Source organism: Cinclus cinclus, chromosome 1, assembly GCF_963662255.1.
Source record: "Cinclus cinclus chromosome 1, bCinCin1.1, whole genome shotgun sequence".
Taxonomy (NCBI): Eukaryota; Metazoa; Chordata; class Aves; order Passeriformes; family Cinclidae; genus Cinclus; species Cinclus cinclus.
Window position 1 is genome coordinate 105,912,990 of NC_085046.1, and position 16,166 is coordinate 105,929,155.

General features: G+C 35.7%; 1 protein-coding gene across 2 annotated transcripts; it reads left to right on the forward strand.

Moving 5' to 3' along the window:
* Positions 1-81: 81 nt before the first annotated feature.
* IMPACT (impact RWD domain protein) lies at positions 82-14,556 on the forward strand. 2 transcript variants are annotated; one of them, XM_062488637.1, is made up of 12 exons: positions 82-1,720; positions 2,488-2,616; positions 3,323-3,375; positions 3,663-3,725; positions 5,768-5,853; positions 7,525-7,653; positions 7,943-8,037; positions 10,254-10,327; positions 11,807-11,897; positions 12,176-12,260; positions 13,978-14,112; positions 14,357-14,500. In XM_062488637.1, exons 1-12 carry the CDS (start codon positions 1,685-1,687, stop codon positions 14,368-14,370), a joined length of 990 nt encoding a protein of 329 aa, XP_062344621.1. In that variant the 5' UTR covers positions 82-1,684; the 3' UTR covers positions 14,371-14,500. The 2 variants fall into 2 exon arrangements, with proteins under 2 accessions (XP_062344621.1, XP_062344632.1); XM_062488648.1 differs by lacking the exon at positions 12,176-12,260 and having other exon boundaries at positions 14,357-14,556.
* Positions 14,557-16,166: the final 1,610 nt, after the last annotated feature.

The window sequence follows — 16,166 nt, forward strand, 5'->3', positions numbered from 1 at the left end:
AAAATAAAGCAGGGTTATGGATATTTTACTTGAATTTTAATTCTTTTGTATTTCTTAGTTCTATGTTTTTCACTTATTTGTAATTCAGTCCTGACTGAATGAATATTATTTGTATCTCATTTAAGCTTTTAGTGCTCTAGTATTAGATTCCAGTTGCAGAATGGAAAGAGTAATTACCCAGTGTATTATCTTGCCCTGGCAAGACAGAACAAAGAATTTGAATTCAAGGTAGCAATTTGGGCTGCTCCCTGACCTCAGGGTTTTATTTGGCTTAATTGATTTGATTTGAGCTTTAAATGTTTTTCTTTGCTATGTGTGGTTCACAAGCTGATGGGCCAAGGCTAGACTTTGTAACCATTTTAAATATCAAAGTGAATGCACCACTGTGAAGAGTATCATTTTGGGAGATGCCTCACCATACACAACATTGAGGTTCAGTTATATACTGAAGAAATACCCCAAATAGTTTAGTAAACTCCACTGTGCTGTTATCCTTTGTTTGAAAGCTGTGGATATGTATTTAATATCTGCTTTAGTAGAATGTTTCAGACAGACAAAGACATTAATTATCTGGTAAATACTCCTGTACACCATATTAGTTCAGCTACTCTGTTATTAATTTAGTATCTATTAACATGCTTGAGATTCATTAGCCTACATTTATCTGCATTTCTATTTACTAAGACTTGTCACAAATATGAATGACAATGAAAGGAAATTAGTGAGTCCTCTGAAATCTGTCAGAGATGTCTACAGTCCATACAGTTTTTGTGTTTTTTTTCTCTGTTCCTCCTTATCTGGTACAGTTTCCCTCTGTCCAACAGCAGATAGCTGAAGTCTTTCATATCAATGCTTTTATATGACTTAGAGACAACAGTCATAAAAATGGCAATGCTGTTTTTCTTTATTTAATAACAAAAAATGTGTACAGGAACGTAAAGTCACTTGTTCAGCTAAGTAAAAATTAGCAACTTATAAAGCACAAGCATCATACGGAGATTGTTGTCAGAAAGTTTAAGTCTTGTCATAGTTCTCTCTTTAGATTTATAAGGCAATTTAGATTATGATGAACAGATGGAGCACCATCTTTTCTAGGTCCTCAGGGATTAAAGCTTTCAGATATGTTTTGGTCAGAAGGCAATTGTTTAAACAATAAGGTCACTGTCTGTCTATGTTTCTTTCTCTCTCTCTTTTAAAATTAACTGGAATATGTGACTTTGATAAAATATGCATTTTTGTCATGTTCTCACACTGGGCATATCCTTTTTATTATATTTTAAAAAATAATTAAACCAACTCTGTTTGTGACATTGAAGACAAAGATGGTCTCGGATTCTCTCTAACTCTGACATAACTTCTGCAGAACTGCTGTGCAACCAGTAGCTCTCCACCCAGAATATACGTAGTTGATAATACAGTGTTAGTTTTGTCCCTACTCAGTAGTATCCCGGGTGGTTTTGTTTGTTTGTTTGTTTGTTTGTTTGTTTGTTTTCTGTGAGCAGGAGAACATCCGCGGCCCGCCCGCTCCCTCCGTCCCTTCGGCGGAAGGAAAGGCCCGCGCCGTCACAGCCACGGCTGCGCACAAGGCCCGGCACCGCTCCTCCGCTTCTCCCGCCTGCTCCTTCCCTTCTTCCTGCTCCTTCCCTTCCTCCTGCTCTTCCTCCTCGTCCCCGCCTCGGGTCCCATGGCGGCCAGTGACACGGAAAGGGCCCAGCAGCAGGTGAGCGGCGGAGGAAAGCGGTGACTTCAGGGGGCTCCTGGCGAGCGCCGGGCCCCTGAGCGGCTCCGTGCCCGCTGTGGCACGCCTGCACCGCCGGCCCACTTCGGGTGTTTCATTTCTAGGTGGAAGGCACTTCCCCGGATTTTCTTTGTGGGAATTTGCCGAGTGTCCCTCGGGGCCTTTCCCCTGCCGGGGTCCCACCTAGCCAGGAGCAGCCCCAGACTGGGAGCATTGACATCTGCTCCCTGTCACTTTGCTCGCCTTGTCGCAGCTGAGGTGGCAGGGTTATCCTCAGAAATTCAAAAGCTGTTGAGTGTGTGTGAGAACTGAGCAAAGGTTACTTGCAAAATCACAGTCAGTTAGGTTGGAAAAGACCTCTGAGATATCGAGTCCAGCCTGTGGCCGAACACCACCGTGTCAGCTAGACCAGGGCACAGAGTGCCAAGTCCAGTCTTTCCTTAGACACCTCCGGGCACAGTGACTCTGCCGCCTCCCTGGGCAGCCCATTCCAATGTCGAATCACCCCTTCTGTGAAGAAATTCTTCCTAATGTGCAACTTGCAATGTTCCCTGGCGCGCCTGAAGTCTTGTGAATCAGGACTGGATCCCCAATACTTATGCCCTTCCAGTGCAGTGAATCTTGTCATATCTGTCAATGAGTTGTAGAAGAGCAAGGCTTAAAAAAGATGAAAAGATGATTGGTACACAAAGTTGTGTGGGTTTTGTGGCAAGGGGTATTTACTTTTTTGGTTTTGTTTATTTTTTTAGATTGATGAAATTGAAGCCCTTTCATCAATCTATGGTGATGATTGGTGTGTTGTTGATGAAGATGAAAAAATATATTGCATTAAGATTAGTGACTGTCTGGATCAACCAAAATGGACCCTCTGTTTGCAGGTATAGTGGTGGTAAGAAGTTTAGCACAAATTTTGCAGTTGGACTGATGCAGGTGAAACCCTTTAAATATGGATTATGATGATGATGATTAAGAAGCTTTTGGATTGGAGTCTGTGATAGAACTTTTCAGTGATTGTTCCTCGAACACTTTGGTGTGCTTATGATCCACACCTGACTGAAGCATTTCAGTGTATTTCACCAAGGACTTATTTCTGAAATATTTTTACATCAGTTTTATGCCTCAGTGAATCTATTGCAGTTGCATCTAGATTTGCTTTCTGTAAAATGTTGAGACAAAATGAAATTTGGATCAACTTAATTGATCGCACTCCTTACTTCATGTTTTCAGAACTTTTGAAAGCAGTAAGTTTACTTAGTGTAAGAAACATGGAAGTGTCTCCTTAGGGAAGTGTGGTACCACATATTTAGGTCCAGTAACCAGGTGTGCAGCTTCTTTCAGTTTTTTTCTGTACTTTATTTTGCATCCTTATAAATTGCCCCATAAAATGTAATTGTATGCATTACCATTATTGGAATTTTAAATGCAGATATTCTGTTGTTCTTGTAACTCTGTAACAACATACCCAGCTGTTTTTCTTCTTTTGTAAACACTTTTTGTAGTCCTCGTGCTTGACATCGGAGTCCTTCAGTAAAGCTCATCTAGCTGAGGATAGTCCAATGAATACATATCCTGAATTTCTTTCAGGTGATTTTGCCACCAGGATATCCAACTGCAGAGCCACCTATTTATCAGCTAAAGTAGGTGAAGTTTTCTTGCAAACATTCGTGCTTTATGAATTGCCACTGTTAATTGTTTACCTGTAAGTGAAAGTTCAGTTAAAATACTCCTTGAATTAAAGTACGCCAGCGAGGGGGGGATGTTTCTGGCAAGCACATTCTATTCTTTATCCTGCTTTTTCCCAGATGTTTACAACTGGAATCTTGATGGCTGGTGAAGTTATATTTTCAAGGTGTTCATCACATTTAATTGGGAATGTTAGAAGCAGCACATAGCACAATTTTCATTGCATTTCTTTTCATTCTAGTGCCCCTTGGCTTCGAGGACAAGATTATACAGAACTAGCAAATAGCTTGGAAGAAATATATGTGTAAGTTTGAGACTGGAATATAGTAAAAAGAGACAATGTATTTTCAGTTTCTACCTGTTCTGCACTTGAATTTTTAAACACAGGATGTGAAAACATTTGGTTGTGTTAGAGCATAAGTGGCATACCAGTTTTTCTTAAAAACTAAGGGATTAGATGGTTTTAAAATAAACACATGCAGAGTCTCTTAACTGGAATCTGGAACATCATGGACTGTTTATTATCACAGTGGGCAGCTAACTACAAGGCATAATGGATGCATGTGAATAAACAGCATTTAGAAATGCTCAAATTACATGATTTTGAATTGCCATGAAAGTGGGGTAGAAAATGTAGTAATTCTATATGGTTTACTTACTTCTTTTAGATCCCAAAGATTATATTAAATAAATGAAATAAAAACATAAGGAAGCACAATCATGCCCCAGACAGTGAAATCTGAGCATCTTGTATAAGAAATGTTTTTTTAATGCCATAAGGAAGAGAGTGCTTAGCTTGCATAAGGAATTTTTACTTTGATTAACTGGGTTTCTTAGCTAATTAAGCAACAGATCACTTAATCAAATAAAATTTAATCTGAAGTGTTAAAAATGCACAGGGGTTTTAAGTGAAAAGTTCTGTATGATCATATTCACCACAGTTGTTCAGTGGAGCAAAAAGGACAGAGGTTGTCCTTAATGCTGTCCAGATTCAAGGGATTTGATGTTGTCTCTACTACAGTGAGAGCTGCTGGTTCTGTTTTTGCTCCCCCCTGTGCAGTTCAGTAGGCTGTAAAATTGTGCTGGTTCAGCTCCCTTCTATCTATATCAGCTGCTGCTCAGAGCCCTCACTGGCCTTCTCTCCTGTTTGTTCAGCAGGAAGTGAAAGTGTTTGTACTTCAGGCCATAGATGTACTTTAGATAATTTTAAACAGTTTAAAACCCTGTAGTAATTACTGATGTGCACAGTATTTGTGAAAGTGTTTTATCTATTCAATGTCTAAATGATTGTCAGATAAGCAGAGATACTCTGCATCATTTGCATTGTGTTTGACCAGGTTTCTGGTTCCTTGGGATCTAAGTTGCATAGTTCTGCAATCTTAAGCAACATGAACTGTACTGTCAATTATATGGAAAAAATGGATAATTATAGACCACAAGTCTGTTTTGGGAGACACAAAGTAATGTAGAATTATGCAGAAACTGTAATGAGGTGATAGTTGGACAAATTGCTGTTTACTTTTGTAAAACAGGGACGTTTTATTCCTTTTCTAATCTCTCTCATTCCATTACTAAAAAATTGTCTTCAGGTGTTAAAGCAGTGCTTCTGTACTATAAGGAATGTGAAATCCAGGTGTTGAATTGTTCTGGAGTCTTTCTGGATTTTGAAGTCAGAGCTACAAGTTCATAAAATCCTCATTTTTGCTTGAATATTTTTCTTAAAATATGTATGTTTATTTGAATTTGATTGTTTCCAGCAGTAGTACTGTATACATTAAGCAAAGTTTAAATGTGTAGTTTTGTTACTTACCTGGTGCCCAGATGGTGGCAGTTAAGAATAAAATTAATGAGAAACCATGAGATATTTACAGCCCTAAATCTTTGGTTTTATTTTTTAGACAAATGTGCACAGTTCAGAACCATTTTAATCATTTGAAATGTGTTTTGAGTTGTTTGGGTCCTGCTGCACATAAAAGAACCATTTCTTAACTCCTAACATATAAAACATGTTCATCCCATCCTCCCTCAGTACCTTTATACACACCTATGTCCTTTGTGTAAAGCCTCCTAGGCCTAAATCTTTGTATCCCTGTCCTATAGCACTGCCTATTACCCAAACTGTAGTGTTTCATTCCAATGCTCCACTGTCCTACTATCACAGTCCACTGATAAGTTTTTCACCCAGTGAGCTACTGAGACAGAGCTTTACACAAGCATGCCTAAGCTCTTTATCTCACTAGCTTATGTTTGATTTCTGTGTGTCTGAAATCTGCATGTTATTTTATGTACTTTCCAAGTGAAATTTGCAAAAGTGATTCTTCATTTACCATGACCTTTTACTTCCAGACAGAACCTTGGTGAAAGCATACTGTATTTATGGGTGGAGAAGATACGAGAAGTTCTGGTAGAAAAGGCACAGTCTTCAGATCCAGGTACTTTAGAAAATATGTGGGGTTTTTATTTTCCTCCTTCTCCCACTGCAAAGCAAGATTTCAGTACAAATTAGTTTATGCCCACTTTTGAATTGGATCTAAATATCCAATTTAGAATAGTCTCCTGTGTCAGGGCTTACTGTTTTACAGTGGCAGTGTCCCTTTTTAAAAAGCAGTAGGGAAAAGAAGGTGGGGGTGGCCTCTGAACTGGAACAAGATCCGCAGTTCTCTCAGGAATGAATTTACTTGCATGCAAAGGACAGTGCTTCCCACAGGTGCATTATGCATTGCCCTCCATTCTGCAAAGGAATTATTCATAGAAGTAATTAATTTTTGGTGTTGAGTGCACTCTTGGAAGATTGGGGTTCAAGAGAATAGATAAACTTCAGTGGACTATGCAGACAAATGACCAAGTATTCAATCATTTTACTTTTCTGTACAGTGTGACAAAAGGAAACAGAGCTACTTTTCTCTGTCAGGGGTATTATCTTTGTCCTGTGAGAAATAAAACTATGAAGAAAAAAGAATTCTTTTTCAGTGCTGTTTCATGGTCAGGTCTAGTGTTAGTCTTCCAGTAAACTGCATTTTGTTGCTACATCACAAACATTGGAGAAGTAATTTTTCACTGATGTGGCTAAAAGAATGGACACTGAGAAGTGAAAATTCTGCTGAGAGTATTTGAAGTTTGAGTATTTTGACCACAACCTTATGGCTTCCATTTTTGAACATGCTTTATCACCCCTCTGAAAATACACATATTATAAAACTTCCATCATAAGCACATCATAGGCCCTCTAAAATAGTAATGGAACTGTGGTATATTATTTGGTTCTAAATGCAGATGTAAGAACCTGGTATATTTCCTTCTTTGTTATTGACTATTATTTTATGGATGTTCTATGCATGAGGATGAACAGGATTTTTGGAATCCCAGATTAGTTGAATGTTTCAAATCTAATAATTTTATACCCTCATGAAGTAGTGTTGGGCAACAGCTCTACATTTTCCCCCAAATGACCAGTAAATGACTCGAGTTTTTGTGAAACGTCAGCTTAATTTGATCTCTAAATTCAGATTAAAGGTAGCGTTTTGAATGTTTAATGGAACTAGTAAACATTATTGTTCTTTTTTTCTTAGAAATACTGTTACTTAGTACTGAAACAGAAGATCTTATGGAAGGATCTCATAGTATGAGTATTTTATTTTTAATCCTCAGGAAGTTTTAAGTTGATACTGAGCTGAGTACTTTCGGGTTTTGTTGTAATTAATGTTACTATTCTGCTTTTAATAATTTTTAATGTCAAGCTGTTTTGAACTGAGAAGCCAAAAACTTTTGAGAAAAAGAATTTGAAATTTTTACTTGTCTTGCAAAAAATATGTATTTAATATATAATATATAATATGTAATATGTGATGTGTTATGTGTTATATATGTATTATATGTTATGTTATATATGTTATGTTATATATTATATATTATATATTACATATTATATATTATATATTATATATTATATATTATATATTATATATTATATATTATATATTATATGTTATATATTATATGTTATATGTTATATGTTATATATTATATATTATATGTTATATGTTATATGTTATATATGTTATATGTTATATGTTATATATTATTCTATGCGTGTATCTTAATAGAACCAGATATTAAGAAAACCACTGAAGAAGTTGATGAAGATGATGGAGGTGATTTTCTCCTAGACTATCAGCCCATTCAGGAAGATCAAATTAAAATGTTAAACTACATGACATCTGAGAGTCAGGAAGGTAAAAAATATGCTCTTTTAATTCTGTTGAAATAATTTAAAAAAGACCTGAAGATTCTGCTTTTCTACTCAGCTTGAGAATACAATCAGTGATGATAGAACGATAATAAAGTTTAATAACAGTCATTAAAAAATGCAATATATTTTTGATGGGTTTGTATGTTATTTTCTGTACTTCACTTTAACAAGTCCCTTTTGTTAAAGTTGAAACATTCTTCACTTTTGTAGCCACATGAATTGTTTCTGTGCTCTTAAAAGAAAAGAAACACTCCCTTATTTGTGACCCATAGATGAAGAACTGCCCCCCATACATCATGGAAACCCAATCACAGATCGAAGGAGCACTTTCCAGGCACATTTGGCTCCAGTGGTGACAACCAGACAAGTTAGTAGAGATCAGTTGTTCTCTTTTTGCCTGTACTTTGAGCTTGACAAAGTATTGCTGGAATACTTGGGATTTGCCAGAAATGATGGTCTGTCTGTGCATCTTTCTGGGCTAATACTGTCCGAGTAGTCATTGGTTTCTTGCTTTCACTATCAGCTGAATAATGAAGTAACAGCTTTTCTTCCTGCTATTCTTTGCCACTGTGTGCATTAGATGTAAGAGAATAACACTGTAATTTGATTTCTGGATGTTGGCAAGTTTACCATAAGGTGTTTGGAAGTTACTGAATCTGTCGTGTGTTAGCTGGAAAAGGAATTTAAATGGGTTTATAAATGTTTTCCCTCCTTCAGAAAAGAATTCTGTTGAAAAACACACTTGGATTGTGCATAAGTAAATCTTTATCATGACTTAATTGAGAGAGGTTTGGAGCTTTCGTACCTCATGTTTCATCTGTTACCATCCACCTCTTTTGATCATGCCTTTTTTGTGGGGAAACTACTGTTCTTTTCTTTTACTAACTCGTAGTTAAAGCTTTATAGGATTTTTCTCTTTTTATGCAATTTTAGGGTTTTTTGAAAGAATTTTTGGTGAGGGATATTGTCAAGTGATTCTTGAAGTTCCAGGTAAGCTCGTTCTACTGCATGTAGCTACTACATCTACTCAGTGGCTGTGAAAACACTGACAAGTGGACAGTGTTTTTAGGCTGATTTCTCTATGCAAAAGCTGTAATATTTGAAGCAATCTGTGAGTTTGTTTTGTTTTTTTCTTCCCCCTCAATAATTTGCTTAACATGGACATAAGAATTGGTCTCTAAATCCCGGCATCCCTTCTGGAGCAGTTTGACCTTTCAAGTTCACATACGCTGTACATCCATGTGGGGTTTTGTGTGTGTAGGAACAATCTTACTGACAAATCATAATAAAAGGGCGAGAGTATTTTAAAATGAAAATGGTTCATTAAGCCAATGATTCCCATTTCTACCCTTTCTAAAGAAACAGAGTTGATTTATTTTATATTAATCTTTAAAGCACATTTTCAAGAACCTGGTGGCTGGGAAATAAGTAATGTCAAAGGTGATGGTTGTTTCATATGATTTGTGCTTTAAGTCCCTGTATTGAAACTTATTGTTTTAACTTACTGTCCATGTTTATAAAAGTGTAGTAAGTAGTATGAGTTGTCTTCCTTCAGTGTTCAAAGTAAGAAGATAGATGTCTGAAGCAATATTTTCCATTAATAATAGAATTTTTTTCATACAGATATCTTTTATTTAAGGTAATTTTTGTCAGTTGAGTTTCTTCAAGAAGAATTGGAAATAACACAGTATAGCTAGAGCAGATATTAAATATGTCTATTGATTACTCCTCTGAGACTATGATTTTGCAAGTAACCTTTGCTTTTGAATGGAAGGTAATTTACTTTTCAGGCATGTTTACCCAAGCTTTCTCAACTTAAGTAATGTTTTGTATTATGTACTAAAATGATGTCTTAATCAAAAGTTCTTCTTTTTGCTAGACCATTGGAAAGGGTTCAGCAATTGCTAGCATGTTTACTTAGAAACCTGTGATGAACTGATACTGATAAATGTTTTGAATTTGATACTTCTTAAGAGCAAAGAGATAGATATGATGGGAATATCCGTTTTCTGGGAAATATGGACAGACCCCTAATAGGATTTTTTTTGTTTGTTTTTACTGTTGTTTCTGTGAACTGGAAGCTGTGAAAAAAACATGTTTGAGGGAAAAGGAAAACTTGAAATGTAATAGGGCTTTCTAAACATCCTGTTTTTGTGAAGTAAACAGAAGCAATGTGTAGTGGGAATATGTATGTTGTGTTCTATTCCAGCTTAACTTTATTGTTAAAAAAAAAAATAAGCAAGTGCAGTTGATCAATTGATACTGACTAAAAATATTTTCTGCATCTTACTGTCTTTTGTTTAATAAAGCAGTTTGATGCTTCTACATCTTGAGCAATAATATGAATGTATGCAATGTAGAAATTCAAGGAACAAGCTGTTTTCAATATCCCAGGAAAATTGTTTAAAATAAGTGTGAGAATACTGAGAAGCTGCTTCTTGAGTTATCACACCAAACATTTTATGTCAAAGCATAAAATTGTTTAATTGTAGTACTAGGGAGATGTTTGTTTAGCAGTGATTTTGAGAGGGATGTATGAAACCCCTGTTATAAAAGGAAGATTTTTTCTGCTGTGTTTTATAGGTTAAAAGAGTTCTTGAAAATTTATATGAGAACAAGAAAATTGCAAGTGCTACCCACAATATATATGCATACAGGTGAGACATAAATATTGATTTATTTTTTTTTAGTGTTCTTTGACAAATGAGTGCAGGACATGAGAAAGAAATTCCTCCCTATTAAATTCCTTGGTATTAAAAGAAATTCTTTGCTTTAGGGAGTAGGTTCCTTATTTGTATGGTTGGTGTTGCAGGTGTTATTTTGAATTTGAGATCAAGAAAATAGAGCATACAGTAGGAAATAAGACAGTGAAGCAGCATTAGGAATAGTAAAAGAACGGATTTGAGCATGTGTTGGTATACTTTTGTAGTATGTCTGAGCATGGAAATGCTACATCATCCTGAACTAAATGTGTTTTTATTTGGGTGAAGTAGCTTCTTTTTTTCCCCCAGCTTAGAAATAGCTGAATATATTCGGTTGAAGTAACAGTAGTCAAATCAGAAAGCCTGATGCACATGAAGTTATGAAGTTTCAGCTGAAATATGAGAAACTTCAGGGATTATGAGAAACGGGTAAAAATTAGTTTGGAAGTCATCTGCCTCTGACAAATTTTGTGAAAACAGCTTATATGAAATGAATTGGTCTCAATCTAGGTAGCGGTGTAGGTCTTCTGGGGATGTAAGTGACAGTAAAATGGAGGAACTGTAGGAACCAGTCATCTAAAAAAAGCATGTACAGATGCTTATTCACTCATGCCCATCCTGGTGTGATCCTAATGAAATGAGAGCAAGTGAAAGCTTATTTTACCAAAAAGTAAAAGCTTCTACTGAGGTAAAACATTTCTGTAAAGAGAACATTTCTGTTCTCACAGATGATGATCTGGCTTCATTCACTCATATTATCCAAATCTACTTAGTCCTTCCTCTTTGTCTTCTAGCACTAGAAGCCTCTTTCTCATTGTGTCACCTGTAACTAAGTTCAGAAGTTAGGAAATAAGTTGGTAACAAACCAACTTACTGGTCAGTAGGCCTCTGAGCATTACTTCTGTAAAATTAGACCTGGGCAGCTGTCTTTTTTATGAAACACTACACCCAAAAGTTTACTGCAGTGCCCCCTAAGGAAGGAGATGACATGGAGTATCCAAAGGCAAATTTCAGTAATAGTGTCGTGTTGCTGCTGAAATACTGACATAGTCAATTATTCATAGTTTTTGTCCAAGTTCTTCTTCTAGGTTTATAGCATTATTTGAATCTGTATATGATAGAGTTGGTTTCAGCTAAATGGAATTATAAGGCTAAAAACCTGGGTATTTTTCTTTTTAGGGACTTTAAACTGGTAATGACTGGAGTTCACCTGAAGTAGCTAAAGTCTGTGTAAAAGCTGCTTTGTTCTACTGTACAGATAAACACTTGTGGTTTACTCTGTGCCTCATCTTGTTTTCATGTAAATAAATATGTTTAGTAGAGAATTAGAATTGATACACACACATATGAAAGATACCTGAGACTTTATTAATCATGTAGAAATATTTGTTGATTGACATTTTAAAATCTATTTTTTTTTTTTTCCTTTGGTAGAATATTCTGTGAAGATAAGCAGACCTTCCTACAGGATTGTGAAGATGATGGAGAGACAGCAGCAGGTGGACGTCTTCTCCATCTTATGCAGGTTGTAGAAATTAATCTTTGGCTTTTGGAAATCTTTAATTTTTATTGATTTTAAAAATTGCTGCAATGTAAATAAGCTTGTAGAAGATTATTTTAATTTTTGCTCTGCTAGCAGCCAGCCAGATGATTGCTTTCTCGAGGTGAAAGGTAAAACATTGACTGTAGCACTTTCAAGTCTCAGATCATAGAAACAAGTGATGTTTCATAGGTGGCAGTAATAGTTTGAGTGGGTTAAGAGATAACTAAATTTTAAATCCTATGCTTCATGTGTGGTGTAAGGTACATACAGAAAATGAAGTCTGGGAGAAGCTGACTGAGAATATAACAGCTGACCTGTGCACAACCTTTCATGTGGTTCCCTTGAGTAAGTGTAATAAAAAAACACCAATCTATGAACTTGAAGAGTAGAACTTCAAATACAAAAGGAGCGGAGTTGTTTTTATAACTTAGTCTGTTTTGTTGTGCTGTTTCCTGTTCTGGGTCCTTAGCCCTCATACCCGGATATATTTTAGTCTTCAAGTGTTGAAATAATATTTGGCAAAGGTGCTACTAAGTGTGAGTGACTTGAGATTGATAAATTTTAGTTCATGATGCATGCCCCAGTAAAACAATAATTAAAATAGCACAGCTACAGGAGACAGCTTACTGCTGTGCCTCAAGTCACTTAGCTATATGAGCAGACAAAGTATTTGTTTTTATTTTAGGTTGATGTTCCTTTCATAACAGGAGTTCTATTTTCCTGTCCTTTTCTTGCTTGAGTATTCTTTTGCTTAATATGTTGCACTCTTATTCCAGGAAACTTTCCTCCTCCCCAGGAAATTTCAATTTCCTTTTTTTTTTTTTCTGGGGGGAAAAAAAAAAAAAAAAAGGAAATATTTTGACATTTTTAATTTTGAACTTTTTCAAACATCCTAAATAACTCAAACCAGACTCGGGAAGGTTAAATAAATAAACAAACTCAGGTTATGTAATATATGCAATTATATGTGCTAAGTGTGAAGACATTATTGTTATGAAAATAATGTGAGGATACAGTTTGGCAGTTCCTATACCTCAGTTTTTTCTGAGATTATTGGCTTTTTCTCAGTGTGTTACTTTGAAAGTTGTCCAGGCACTTAATGTTCCATAAAAATCCAGTTTAGAAAATGACATGAATGTCAGTTTCAAATGTGAATGTGTGTTAATTACATGGATTCTCTATCTGTAGTCCTAGTTACTGGGAATATTTCTGTTCTGAAAGAATAGTAAGATAAGGATCAGAAAAGTTCAATTTTCAGCCGTAGGAGAAGATTAAAGTAATTTATGGGCTGATTTCTGGATGTTCATAGATCTTGTAGTATTTTTTGCTTTGAGCTCTTATGACATATGGGTATGAAAATTAGGTGATTTAAATCATTTATTGTTGCTGAACTTAACAGTTTTTCAGTTTTGATTGTGGTTTTGTTGTTTCTGTTTTTGGTTTGTTTTTTTTTTCTTTTTTTTTTAATAGAAAATAATCTTGTTTCAGATAAGACCAGCATTTCAAAATAGCACTTTCTGGTTACAAGAAACTGTATTTTAGATTAGTACCATCCTGTTAACTGTCAGCAGTTGTAATGCATAGACTTTATGGCCAGTACATAAATGTAGAGTAGAAAATGCCTGTCACAAAACATGCCCCCAATCCTTTTCATTTTAAAATTTTAAGAATATTTCTGTTTTCACAAAAAATGATTGATCCTTCTAACAGTATTGTTCAAATTAGTCAGATATCTGTTTTTTTTCTCCTTAACAGAAATGATTAATGGTTGCTAACATGCACATGTTAACAGTACTAGCTTATGGCATTTTATGTATCTGCATGTGTAATGCCTGTGGCCTGGCTGTTATTAGCCTCATCCACCAACACTTTCAAAAATGTGAATAGACAGTCAGCTTAGTGACAGGGTAATAATTGATCATACAAAAAAATAAAAAAAATTAACTCAGTAATTCTTTTAAATAGAAGATAGTAGACCTTTTTCATGTTTCAAAATGGTGTCAGCAGTTAAACCAGGTTCAGTGAAAATATATCAACTTTTATTGCTTTCTTTTATTCACAGATTTTGAACGTCCACAATGTGTTAGTTGTGGTGTCCCGCTGGTATGGAGGTATTCTCTTGGGACCAGATCGTTTCAAGCATATAAACAATTGTGCAAGAAATATACTTGTGGAGTACGACTATGTACCATCAACGGTAGGTTTCTGCCCTCCAGAATGAACATTTGCATGTGAGCTTGTGTGACTCTCCACTCTTAGATGAAGCCAGAAGAAAAGTAATACAACCTGTGTGAATGGATAAGCAAGTCCAAATTTTCATAAATCTCTCTGAACTATGATTACTGTTCATATTAAAAATAGTTCTCGGGGTGAGCTTGGGAGAATACTTGTGGTTCACAAGAATACTTTTTAAATTCTGAAATGCTTGTTTTTCATTTCAGGAAGAATCATCTAGACAAGCTGGGAAGAGCAAGAAGATAAGGAAGGACAACAAGAAGAAAACAGAACACTAATTTATTTTTTAAAAACTTTAAAAGATTATTTTGCACATATTTATACAAAAACCCCTGGACCTTATTGCCTTATCTGGTAGAATGAACCTGTTGTATTTAGAAGAGAATTCAGTAAAGCCATAGATATATTTTCATCTTGTATTGTGATTTGTTCTGCTGTTCTGAAGTACACCTTAAACACAGATTTTCTGTTTCTTACACATGTGAACTCCTTGTTATGAGGACAGTGCAACATCTGGAACGATGCTCCATTCCACCCCTTCCCACCAAATAACTGTTGACTAATTGAAAACATGGATTTGTCATCTTCTCCATTTCTGGATTCAAATATGTGTCTTGTATTAGTAATTGAGTTCTGCAGTTTGTTGAACTGAGAGTGGGACTAGAGTCATTCATGCACCAGGTCACTTACAAGTTTAAGATACTCTTTTGTGAAAGGAAAGCTTGGGGTCGAGTGTGTTGTTTGGAGTGCCTGGTCCTGCTGTGCAGTTCCTGATCAGATGCTGGATAGGGGCTGCTTGGTCCTATATAGAGGACTGAACATGGGCAGTGAGCTAAGAAATGTGATGAAACTGCTACAGAATTCCTTTGAGGATTGTTCTGTGATGGTTGGCACAGAAGGAGCCTGTTGAAAATATGAGAATTTCATGTTGCATAGTTAAAGGAACCAGTGAAATAGACCATACAGTCAGTGAGCAAAATTAATCCCCTGTTTTTTTTAAATGTCTCAAAATGGAGCGTCAGAGGAGAAACGCATTTTTATTTTCACACTTTTTTTTCAGAGAGTACATGAGGTGCTGTCTTAATTGTCTTGTGGATACTTTTGGTTAGAGAAGTTATAGTCCCTTCCTATTTTTGCTTGCAAGCATTTCCTAAGTTTAAACTTCCTTTATTCTAAGAAGTACATACAACAAAGGAAAGAGATTATGAAAATTGTCTGACAACAACTCTTTACTTTTTAAATTCTGCTGGGACATTATTTTTAATGTTAAACCGAAGCAACAGTTTTAACCATTTTTGTTATCAAATACTGTAAGGTTTATAAGACACTGCCCACTTGTGGAAGAGTTACAAATTTCATCACCTGGCAAAAGAAAAAAGAAAAGAAGGATAGTAGAATTAATTTATACCCAAAGTACAATTGCCTGTCATAAAAATATGTCAACAAAAAATCAACCATTACCAGGAAAGGGTAGATAGTGACTTTTGTCTTTTTGGCCACTCTGTTGTATCTTTTTATTTTCCTGCTTTTGCTTTGTTATTCTGAAAATGAATCTGGAGTACAGCTGAACACCATTAGCCATTACAGCATTAGATTTTCCTACAAGGTAGTATCAGAATGATTTTTTTTTTCTTTGTGTCTCAAATGTGAATGAGCAGACCAAGAGTTTATATCTGCTCTCTGATTGGGATACCTCATTAGTTGAGTACCTTCTGAAGAACTGCTTGGTGGTTTCACTGCCAAGCCTTTCCTCTAAATGTCCTGCATATATCTGGAACTCTTCCATGCTTTAAATATGATAAATATTAAAAGCCACATTCTTAAAATCTTAACTTTTAAAGTGAAGATAAGTCTTTCTTACAGCAGCATACCAATTCTGGACTGCTAGTAATTTCTTCGTATTGCAGGTAATTCAGGGTGCCTCATACTGTTTTGTATGTGTTTAATGTGGAGCAAAGAAGGAAGAGAAAAGATGTGGCATTTACTTGTGGATCCTTCTGATGCGTTCATTTTTGC

Bases quoted from the DNA above. Each gene is read 5' to 3' on its own strand.
- IMPACT (XM_062488637.1), top strand. From the start codon at position 1,685: ATGGCGGCCAGTGACACGGAAAGGGCCCAGCAGCAG. The intron at 3,376-3,662 runs GTAGGTGAAGTT...TTTTCATTCTAG, and splicing joins CCACCTATTTATCAGCTAAA to TGCCCCTTGGCTTCGAGGAC. The intron at 8,038-10,253 runs GTTAGTAGAGAT...TGTGTTTTATAG, and splicing joins CAGTGGTGACAACCAGACAA to GTTAAAAGAGTTCTTGAAAA.